Below are 12,113 nucleotides of genomic sequence, written 5' to 3'. Positions count from 1 at the left end.
GTTCTAAACCTCAAAGGACTCCCGCTTCGATTTGCAATAATCTTTTGCTGGATATATATCTTGTTCTTAATTAAAAACGTCCCTTAAACTGTCATTTTTTTTCAGATCGAAATATCAAAATTTTCAGTTCGCGCTCGCATCTATTGTTCTTTTAAATACCCATCTTAATCATTGGTACCAAAAATGCTTAGAATATCAAGCTCTCAGGTCAGAATATAAAGAAATTTCAGCTCGCTCTCGGCACTCGTATTATCTGTGTATATAGTGAGATATGTATCCTCCTCATTCAGTTGCTACACACAGGACGGTACCTTTTTCCTGTTTTCAGGTCAGTAAACTAAAAAAAAATTGAGCTCGCTCTTCGCGCTCGCATTCATTTGTTGGTGAGATATGTGTCTTTTTCTCATGAGTCATATATATATGTATACATATATATATAATATATATATACATACATAGGCCTGGGTGTGTCTGTGAGTGGGTGAGTTTGTTTGTTTTGTGTGATCGAGCGCCTTCGGAACGTTGATTCATGATTTTGCCCCCCCCCCCCAATCTGAAAAATGGATCGACGCCCCTGGATACAGGATAACATACAGTGTCATGGACAGTTATGGCCTTTACGGGCCTCTTTCATAAAAACTTGCAACTTTAGTAATGTTGCAATTATTATTGTACGTAGATACAATTGAAGCCTTGATTGTGATTAGTTACTGGTTAATATTATGGTAGCTGCCATTATGGTAAAGTGACAATAATTGTAACTTTATGAAACGGTCCCCTGGTCTGAAAAAGGCGTATCATTTCCCAAATGCAATGGGTGTAATAATAGCCGATATTGGTAATATTCAGATTTAAATATACAATTGACGTGAGGTTGATCAATTCAAAAATAAACTAAACATACATAATACGTGCAATATAATTTGATAATTGATATTATGATCCCCGATGATCTTAAATCCAGTCATTTTATACAAGCGATCTACGGTTACTTTAAAAAAAATGGTTTCTGTGTAACACTTCACCAAAAGATTGCAGAGTATGGGACGATGATGATGATGATGATCAGTGGCGGACCGTGACCCGGAGGAGACAAAGATTTGGAGGGGCACAGCATTGTTCACAAACAATACAGTGCCCCCCCCCCAAAGGCTCCTCCGGGTCACGGTCCGCCACTGATGATGATGATGACGATGATGATGGTGATGAGGTGACGATGATGATGATAATGATGAGGATGATGATCATGGTGATGATGATAATGATGATGATGATGACGATGATGATGGTGATGAGGTGACGATGATGAGGATGATGATGATAATGATGAGGATGAGGTTGATGAGAATGATGATGAGGAGGAGGATGATGATGATGATGATGAGGTGGTGATGATGATGATGACGAAGGCGATGATAATGATGATAATGATGATGATAATGATGATGGTGGTGGTGGTGGTGGTGGTGATGATGATGATGATGGTTATAATTTTTTTCAGATCGGATTTTATTCGGCAAGCTTTTGGCCGTTCATCGAGCCTTAATCAGGCCTATATTCATACAAAAAAAAAACAGAACAAACATATGCAAATAAGTTCATGATAACAAAAACAAAATAACGGAAAGGTAACAAAAAGTACTGAACAGAAGGGTAACTAAAAAAAAGGGTGGTGAACAGAACGGAATATTGTGTATAATGGTAAACGATTTGGTAACTTACAATTTGAAGAAAGAGAGAAAGGAAGACTTGTAGTAGTATCTACCAATGAGATTTTTTTTAATCTTAATTGCTTCAACAAAGCAAAAATTATGTACCACTATCAATCGTGTACATCAAGATACATCAAAATACATTTATAAAAAAAATCGGCATAATAAGATAAATAATTCATAGAATACATAAATAACTAAAAACAAGTCTCAATTTAGTTCAAAATTGGTAGATTATTGTATTCCTCCATTTCTATATGATGCAAGATCTCTTGGCCCTCTTTAAATGTGATAAAATTTTAACTCTTTCAACATATTTCAACTTATTCAAAAATAAATTGAACGAAAGTTTTCCTTCTTAACGTTTTGTTTTGAAAATGAAATATTTTGCAAATAAAACAATTTTATTTAAAAGATGTTGTTGCTTGCTTGAAAAACCAAAACATATATCAATATTTGTTAATTTGTGGGAACTTACATTGTGAAAATGCAACTAATTATTTACATCTGTCCAAAATTTAAATACAATAGGGCATTAACAAAAATCCATCAAAGTTTGCGGTTCAGTCTTACAGAAGTTACACATTGGTGAATTCTTTAAACCTATCTTAAATAAATATTCATTTGTTAATAATAATAATAACGGTATATTTACCCCGATATGCGACTGTGAATAAACTTATATTGCAACATTCTGTTTGTTGGAATCCCAAGTAACCCAATAAATAGTAAAAATCTATTTTGCCACTGAATCAAAATACTGATTTTTCACACTGATAAGTTTCTGATAAATCTATAAAAAAATAATAAATATTGAATAGCAGCTATTTAGTCACCTTTTTACAACACATAAATATCTTTAGCTACATCATCAGATTTAGTATTTACATCACTTGCTCTTAAAGTATTTTTCCATTCTTTATTTATGCAAGAAATCAATGAAAGGTAATTTAAAGTCATCATGAAGTTCATGAATGTTTAAAACATTTTATTATTCTGTATTATATATTTTACATAAAAAATATTTGCTTTAAACCATTGTTATATAAAGAATCGTTTAACCATCTATTTTTATATGACCATTATTCCATAGTAATTGATTTAAATAACCTTATATTTAACTGGGTTAAAGTATCTGTAATGAGACCAAGAGGTCTTTCCAAAAATCATTCATGCGTCTATCCTGGTCTTTACTTGTAAAGTTACATTGCAAAACATAATTACCGCCTAATTTATTCATGTTTAAATAAAATATGTTCCCGTTACCATCATTTTCTTTGTCCAGTTTTTGCTTAACCCATGCTATTTTCAGTGATTGACAAAAAGTTTCTGCATGTTTCAATCATTTTTAAGCCATCGTCACAGATATCATTGTATAATGTTTTTCGTGCCATGCGATCTTTCTTATTACTCCAAACAAATTTTTTTTAAAAGTTTATTTTGAAGACAATCAAAAACTGTTCCGGCGGATTTAGGATAATACTAAATAGATACACAAATTTAGGAATTATCAAAGATTTAATGACAGTTATCTTTCCAGCTTATGATAACATTCTCATATTCCATACTTTTAGTAAATTACCAGCCTCTTGTATTTAATCATCGAAATTTAAATTGTATATATCAATTTCATCAGAAACGGGTATCTTTATTCCTATATATGAGAATGCGTCTTTTACCCATTAACTTTACTTTCTGTAAAATTAATATTTTAACAGTAACATATGATGGAGATAATGATTGTGATGATTCTGATGATGATGACGACGGAGACGGCGAGTATGAGGACGATGATGTACATGTAACATATCTGGGTGGAGGGCAATTCGAATAGAGTCAGAACCGTTGAAAGCGCGATGAAATGGTTTTTATTTTTTAGAGCATATTACTTGATGATAGGTCAATCTTTGTTCCTGTTGTTGTTCGGTCGACCGTCTGACTTCTTCTGGTCTCGATATCAACGAATATGTTTTGGATGCGGCCAACACGTCTTGTAGATCCGCAAAGTTCTCGAAGGGCCTTTCTGAAGTTCGGGTTCCGAGTGGCATAGATAATAGGATTCGCGCAGGAATTGACGAAGGCAAGGACAACGTAGAAACGGTACTGTGGACTATAGAGATAGGTTACGTCGATGAGGCCGATGTTGAGAGCAAAATAAAAGATCTGATCAGGAGTCCAGCAAATAACGAATACGACTACGACAACGAGAAGCATCAACGTGATGCGGCGATTTGCTTCTCTCTGTTTATCATTTTTGCGGAGACGTTTCCAAAGAGTCCAGATCATGAAAGTGTGTGCCACGACCATGGTGGTTGCTGGAATGAGATACTCAATCAGAAACACCATCACACCGGTAAATATGTGGAACCATACCGAGGGGAAGCTGAACACACAAGCACCGTCATCGTAGTAGACCACGAACATGACTACGATGTTAACAAGAAGGGCTGCAAACCAAATGTATCCTATCATTACGAGCGATCTTTTAGGGGTGAATATGTTCTTGAATTGAACCGGACGAATGACAGCAGTCAGTCTCTCTATAGAGATGGCGGTTAGGGTGAAGATGGAAGCGCAAATGGATATCCACATGAGTACTGAAGAATGAGCAATCCGACAGTAGATCTCTGAAGCTATGGTATCAGGAAGCTTCTTCACTCTAGGATGAGGGATAATGAAGATCGAGGTTAAGAAGTCAGCCAGAGCCAAGCCAGCGATCAGAGTATCGGTGGAACAAAGTTTCCGCCTAACCCGAAAGAGTACCAACATTACTAAGAAGTTACCGATGATGCCTGTGATGGCAAGGATCGTCTGGAGGACTTCCCACCAGTGCCACTCCACAGGGATCCAAATCCATTCAGTGACACCACTTGCGTTGTTTCCTTGATCAGCACTCATCGTCAAATAAGAAGTATTCAAGATTCGCAGTCATGTAACATATACGATTTTTATAAGACCACGATAAAATTTCCCGTATGAGATTTATATAAGAAAAGTGTGTTTTCAATCAAACTATTTCCCTCTATTGAAATGTTCTGATCTGAAATGGAAGCAATATACCTTCTCCCAGACTTAATAAGCGAAAATTGATATTGAGAATATTGATCATGTGAAACGGTCATAAGAGCGGCACTCAAAACCTGAGAGTAATAAATTAAATATGATCTCAATTATTTCGTCCTCGTTGAATGTGAATCATAATGACCCTAAAGAGTATCGAATTTCTTGATTGCGATTACATTTACTCCAGCTATTATTGTATATAACTGGTCAAAGTCTACATGTAAACTTGACAGGACGCCGGGTTTAAGTGTAAAAATAAATACAGGAAAACATGTAGGCCTACCCCCTATCCCCCCCCAAAAAAAAAAAATATATATATATACAAACAATTTTGGGATATATTTTTCTTGATTATGAAATTCATTACACACTTTGGTGTAAATGATGGGGGTAGGGTTTTTTTGGCACCCCTTCGGATTTTAGTGATGCCTCAGGCTTGTCAGGGAAAGAAGGGGGGGGGGTATACTTTGTTTTATCATCTGGTCCAAGAACTATGAAATATGAATCATTAGTGAGCAAAGAAAAGAGGAGAAATCATAATAACAGCATGCATGAGGCACCGGTAATTACTCCGACTTGTAAAAATAAATTCAATCTGATTTAACTCAAAGGTGTACGGAAATCATCCTCATTAGGTGGAAACGAATCTTGTAAAGAATCTTGCTTTGGCTCACTGATTTCAAGTATTAACTTCAGAGACAGATCTTATTACCTTTGACGTTTCCAGCAATTATTTCAGACAATATAAAGCCCCAGTTCAAATATTAATTTTGTCCGTGTATATGTTTTTTTTTTCACTTCTTATAGATACATGTAGTAATACTAAAATCAACAAAAAATTACTGCTTTAAAAATTCTTAATTATTTCTTGAAAATGTGGGTAATAATGTATGCTCCATAATTCTGCACTCAAATGTGGAAGGATATATACACCACACCTGGTCTAGTAAAAAAAATGCTAAGGACATTGACTAAATTGAATTCCTTGGTCATACTTGTAAATGGATACAATGAATTTTGTTCAAAATGATTTACTTCACATACGGGTTAGACCCGACGAGATCCGAACCAAGCGGAGGAATGAGAACAGAGAGAGAGAGAAAGAATAGAATCTATTCACAAATGACCCGAATGTCTAGTCATGGGCGGCGATCCTGGGGGCCGGGGGCACAGTGGCCCCTCCCCCCCCCCCCCCCCACTTTTTGAATCACTGAAAAGGTGCCCTTTTTACGCAAGAAAAATGCCCCCTCACGAACATGTACGGGTGTACTGTGCCCCTATCACCTGGGGAGGACCCGTATTATGTGTGAGCAAGTGCCCTTTTTCGAATCAGTGTCCCTTTTACCCAAGAAAGGTGCCCCTCACGAACGTGTTCTGTGTCCCTTTCACCTGAGAAGGACCCAATTTACGGTGTTGGAAAGTGCCATTTCTCGAATCTTTGCCAATTTTTTACCTGAAAATGCCCCCTCACGAACGTGTTCTGTGCCCCTTTCACCTGAGAAGGACCCGTTTTATGTGTGAGCAAGTCCCCCTTGCCTTGTTGTAACCTTTTTCGAATCAGTCCCTCTTTTTACCCAGAAAAGTGCCCCACACGAACGTGTTCTGTGCCCCTTTCACGTATAGAAGGACCCATTTTACGTGTTAACGAGTGCCCCTTTGAAACAAGAAAACAATTCTCATTTTTATACAGTATGTTACTACAAAACTGGTAAGGATAATCCTACGTGCCTTAACCTTCATCTGTTCATGAGTATGATGTGAGAAGAGAAAATACAGAGGGAGGGGGGCTTTTACCCCCTCCCCAAATTGTTCACGACCAAGAAAAAAAAGAGAAAAAGAAAGAGAGAAGGGTGAAATGTGAAATTATTTTTTGAATATTATTTTGTCAAAATCTATCACAGAATTTAATTTTCGTCATAAAAATGTCAATATATGTGCTCGCTCGCTTCACTCGCTTGCAGCTTATAAGTTTATGTGATATGACATATTTAGCCCCCTCAAAATTTTTGCCCCATAACGCCACTGTAAATAAGTAATTTTTTCTTTGTATTAAGATGCCCCCCCCCCCATTTTCAACTTCACTCTGTCGCCCCTGTCTCTAGTAAAAAAAGGTGATTAACGTTAAAGGACGGAGCACTGGCGGATCCAGGGGGGCAAAGCCGGCCCGTGCCCCCATCCCTTTTGAGAAGCACAATTATTAAAACAGAAGTGTGCCCCCCCCCTCTTTTTTTAAGTGAAGACCTTTTTTTTTCTTGTCAAATTTTCCTCGGGACAATGTGCCCCCCCCCCCCCCCCTTTGGAAAATCCTGGATCCGCTCCTTGGTCGGAGTTCTTTTCTCCATCTTTTTTGTACAACTATGCAACTTTAAGCAACCCCTTCACCACCTTGAAGCAACTAGTCGAGCGCCCTCATGCGACTAAGTTTCAACATGATCGTACATAAAAATATCTAGTCGCCGTCGTGTCGTCGTCGAGCGAGAACTCCATGATCGAGAATACGCGGTACACAAATCGGACTCCACAATCTATGTCAGTCACCCAATTCAAAACAATGACCTAAGACTAGGTCCGGACCCAGCGTAAGCGAGATCTTCGACTTGTCACGACACAAGTGTCATCTTTTTTTAACTTCATAATTAATAGACCCCGTAGCCCGGAAATTATAACCTAACACTGGTACAGTTTGTTTGCCGCCGTGTGATCTACGCATCTTGCGGAAAACCGGCTTCCTTTTCTGATCTGAGGAAATTGTTTACGGTATGTATGGTTACGGTAAACGTTTCCCTGGTCGCATTGACAATTTGTACTTTGCTCTGAATAAATTCTGAACGTATTAAACCCGGTGTGTGCGTGTTTGATTTGAATGCCAGAACTTTTGAGTATGCTGAGCCTGGCCTGTGGCTGTGGTGAATTTCACAAATTCTTGTAGGGTCTAGTGAGTGGTTATTTTGTTTAGAATAACGGACATGGGAATGAATTGTAGGATGTTTACTGAAGTCATCATCATCATGTAGACCAATCATGCCAATTAAGCTTCAGTCTCTTTTTTTTTAGTTCCGCTGAACTCGTGGGCTCCACCGTCAGTCAGAAATTGTAAAATAAATCCCCAGAAACGATGGTTATTCCTGTCTAACTGTTAATCATCATGGTACCATAATCATGGAAGTGGTTCCAGTTTTGTGAAGTAATTTAAATTTACCTTGATTTACCTTGATGTTGGGCAAAGTATAGAAGACTTATTTTCCCCTCTGCATCTTCTTTCTTTCTTCAAGTTTTTTTTCTGTGACTACTATACTGTATCCATTAGTCAAATGTATTGCTGTCCACATGCGTGACCAAATTATTTCTAATTCTAAACACCCCCTAAACAAGTTTTTCTCTGTGTGCAAAATATCCCCCTAAACAAGTTTTTTGCGGGCTTCATTTACACACTTTGGCCCTTAAACAAGTTGTCGCCAGAATATGACCCCTAAAGAAAGTTTTGTCTACTTGCTAATAACCGTTTTCCCATTTCCCAGGCCCGTTCTCAGGGTCGTTGCTTACAATTGGGAAGAACCCGAACACTTTTCAGAAATGATAAGGAAAAAACACACCCTAAAAACGTTTGGCTAGTCTTTATTAAAAAAAAGCTTCATGGAAAAAAATACCCTTAATAGTACGTTTGACCAGTCTTTCAAAACCTTTTTTTTTAATCTATGTTTTTGATACCCTTAACTAGTGCAAGTCCGGCCCGCATCCAAAACTGAAAATAACACCCCTTTAAACACAGTTTTTTGGTCACGCATGTGTACCGCAATATATTTGACTGCTCCCCTAACCCCCCCCCCCCCTCCCATCCTAGCTAGGTCTAATTTTTGAAAATATTTGGCAAAACTTCTGCATAGTTTGTCATACTTTGCATCTGTTTCAAGAAAATCTGAACAGCATGACTTTAGATTCACCAAAAACTAAGTTAAATATGAGAATACAGTGGGTTAGTTCAACCACCCATATCCTGGAGCAATAATATGTTATCATTCTTGATTTTCATTATTCTTGAAAGTTGAAATAAAATGGTAATACATGTATTTGGTGTCTGGCATGATAATATTTTGAAATTAAAGAGAGAGAGGGGGGGGGGGGGATGAGATGAAAAAGAAAAGGAAAAACTTGTTCAGACCAGACTATGAATTAAGAGAGCGAGAGAAGGAAAAGAGAAGTAGAAAGTCCATTTTAATAGGGTACAGGTAAAACCACTTTTGTCTTAAAGTGTGCTTCTAAAGATTGATTCACCTCCCCTTGAGAATGAGACCATTTTGACCCAGATATGAATGTGACCTTTCTTGACCCTTGCATATTTACACTATTCTGCCATCCCATTCAGACTTAAACTTTTTCTTCTGTATAAGTATGGTGAACAAAGTTTTATTTCTCCCTGATCATGTGAAACTTCAATTTGTGCAACCTACTGGGTATTGTGATTATATGAAGGGTCTCCTTATTTATATACCGAATCTGTAAAAAGAAAAAAAGAGGAAATGAAAAAAGAAAGCATAGTGAGCGAGTGATATCATTGACTCTTTCAGATAACTTTTTGTGATAAATTAGCAACATTTTGAATAGGCCTATTATTTTATGATTCTTTGTATGATTCTGTGAAACTTCCCAGCTTTTTACTTGTTAATTTTTCTATATTAAAAGGGGAACTTTCCCGTTTTAAGAGAGCTGAAAGTCTTGATGTTTTGCATTTGTTCTGCATGGCCTGTTTCAGTTACACATGTTTGTTAAATTTTGCCCTACATTTCTACTCAAAAAGTCTGTGAAGAGCATTTGGGTGCCAAAAAAAATGGACACATGTCATGCACATGTACAGTATCTTCTTTTTTAATCTCATTGAAACACTTTAGTATTATATTATTTTCTGTTTGATTGTTATTTTAATAGATTTTTTCTTCTCGAATCTGTGTTTATTGCGATCGAGCCAGATCAACAGTGCTTTAGGGAGGTGTTATGGATGTTCATTATGTTCAATACTGATCACTCTATTCCTTATTTCTTTTTTTTACCTTATGTCTTGCTACAATAATTTTGCTTGACAGTATCTGAAGTTTTAATAACTGCCCATAGGCCATGTTTATGTCTAAGTTGATATACCGTATATCAGTGTACATGTATATTTCTCGGCGAATATTTGGTTGTAGTCTAAACGGATTTAATAATTCAGCCTTGTGATAAAAGGGTGCAGTCATCCCCTCTTTTCTTTGACCCTCTGGTTGAGGTCATTGATGCTCAGTGGGGGGCTAACCACTTTGAGTGTGAGGATTGTCTGCTATACATTGTTGTCTTCATAGCTTTTATTAATAATATTGATGGCTATTAGTTATTTTGATATATAACAAATTCACCTCTGAATTTCCTTTAAAATATTGTGAGTTTTTTGTCCTATCATTATATGGGGGTCTTTGTTCAGGTGTTGTTGTTTTTATTCATAATTTTATTTATTTTGTGGTTCACTTCAGAATTCATGAAAAATGAAATGAACGTTTAATCAAGTTTTATGAATGTCAAGGTTATATAAAGTGGGTGCATGTACATGTACCTCCTCTTATCTGAACTATATTAAAACAAAAATACCTCAACAACAACAAAGTTTAAGGCTCGAGGTGATTTGAGAACTGAACATTAACACATTTATAGTTTACATTCATGTACATGTATATGTAGGCCTACATGTATATTGAAAATTACTTGGAAGGCTTGATACAGTGATTTTGCCAAAGTCCATGTCTGATAGTGATTATATAATGTAGATCAAGGATGACAATACCCCAGTTTGATTAGGACCCTACATGTACATACATGTATGTAGGGTGCAATATATTCCTGGTTTGATTCGGGCCTTGTAAAACGTAATATTGATTTTACATCAATTGTTAAGTCCTACCATGTATTTTTTAGTCCATATGATCATCTCTGGACAAATCCCCGGGGGGGGCACTCAACATATAATGCATAGTGGGTATGTGCCGCGGAGGGGACCCCCATTTTTACACTCAAATTTCCGTTCCGAGGCATAGCATTTTTGTCTTATTGAGAAAAAGAACAAAGAAAGCCGCTCCAGAGCATAGCATTTTCTTCTTCTCGAGAAAAAAAGAAGAAAAAAATCCGCTCCAGGGCTTCGCATATTTTCCGTTACGCCGTTCCGGTAGCAATTTTGGTGAAAACCGGCCGCAGCTCGCTGTCCGACCATCGTCTCTGCGCTAGCGCGCACGTTAGTCGTGCCGCCGGGCTAGCCGCATGTACGTTCCATAGGGATGCATACGCACTCGCACACAGGCGACCCGTTCCAAGGACCCCCGTTTTCACAAACATTTGTAGTTCCGAAGCCCGTTCCGAGGACCCTCCTTTTTACATTTAGCCCGCTCCAAGGCCCCCGTTTTTTGTCTCGCCCGCGGCACACCCCTACCACTTTTTTGGTCGAGTGCCCCCCCCGGGGACAAATCTGCATTGAAAGATATAGGCCTATAAAGCAAGACACACAACAATGTTCATATGTGGTCTTCTATATTTAATCCATGATGACATTGGATCTGTTCTGTGAATACCTCACAAGTCTTCTTTGGATAATGATCTTGGGAATGTAAGGCTTGTACCATGCCCTCATACTGTGAAGTCCTGTGTAATATGAGATGTCTCATGACCTGACTGTCATCAACACATCTCTCCCTTCAGGTTCAATACTTGGCTATGTTGAGTGTATGCCTGCTTGCCTCAGTCTGTGCCTCAATGATGTTTGGTCCTTCCTACATGTATGATTTTCTGTAGACTCTAGAGACATCATCAAAGCCCATAGCGTCAAATTCGAACACTCACAATACTCTGCAAAACAAAAAATAGTAAAATGACAATGATGACCTGTTAATTGAAAGAGTAATAAAAAAAGAAAGAAAAAGTTTCAGGGCTCCCAACCTAATTTGATCTACAATACATTTACATACCCTAGGCAGGCCTACAGTATAATCTAGTTTTTTTTTTTTTTTTATCTGTTGAAATGGATCAAAAATATCATTGGATTGAATTGAAGTTGAATTATATTGAATTGCATTTGATTAGATTGAATTGGAATACATGTATTTAAATTCAATTGAATTGTGTTGTATTTTATTGTATTGAATTGAATTTATTTGGAATGAATCATAGAATTTGAATTGTTGTTATCTAGATTGTATTTTGTCAAATGTTGATATTGAGGTTCAATGCAACATCACCTCCTCTTTATCCCAGATTTAAAATAATTTGCTAATTCTGCTCTTTATGTAATGTAACTTTCTTGCTTGAAGGGATACTCCAGGCTGAAAG

The 12,113-nt window shown here is 37.2% G+C and overlaps 1 protein-coding gene across 1 annotated transcript; it reads right to left on the bottom strand.

Moving 5' to 3' along the window:
- Positions 1-3,587: 3,587 nt before the first annotated feature.
- LOC129274649 (mu-type opioid receptor-like) lies at positions 3,588-4,610 on the bottom strand. The gene has a single exon (XM_054911420.2). It carries the CDS (start codon positions 4,608-4,610, stop codon positions 3,588-3,590), a length of 1,023 nt encoding a protein of 340 aa, XP_054767395.2.
- Positions 4,611-12,113: the final 7,503 nt, after the last annotated feature.

Source organism: Lytechinus pictus, chromosome 13, assembly GCF_037042905.1.
Source record: "Lytechinus pictus isolate F3 Inbred chromosome 13, Lp3.0, whole genome shotgun sequence".
NCBI lineage: Eukaryota > Metazoa > Echinodermata > Echinoidea > Temnopleuroida > Toxopneustidae > Lytechinus > Lytechinus pictus.
The sequence above is the reverse complement of the archived record's forward strand: the minus strand, read 5'-3'. Positions and strand labels throughout refer to the sequence as shown.

Bases quoted from the DNA above. Each gene is read 5' to 3' on its own strand.
- LOC129274649 (XM_054911420.2), bottom strand. From the start codon at position 4,610: ATGAGTGCTGATCAAGGAAACAACGCAAGTGGTGTCACTGAATGGATT.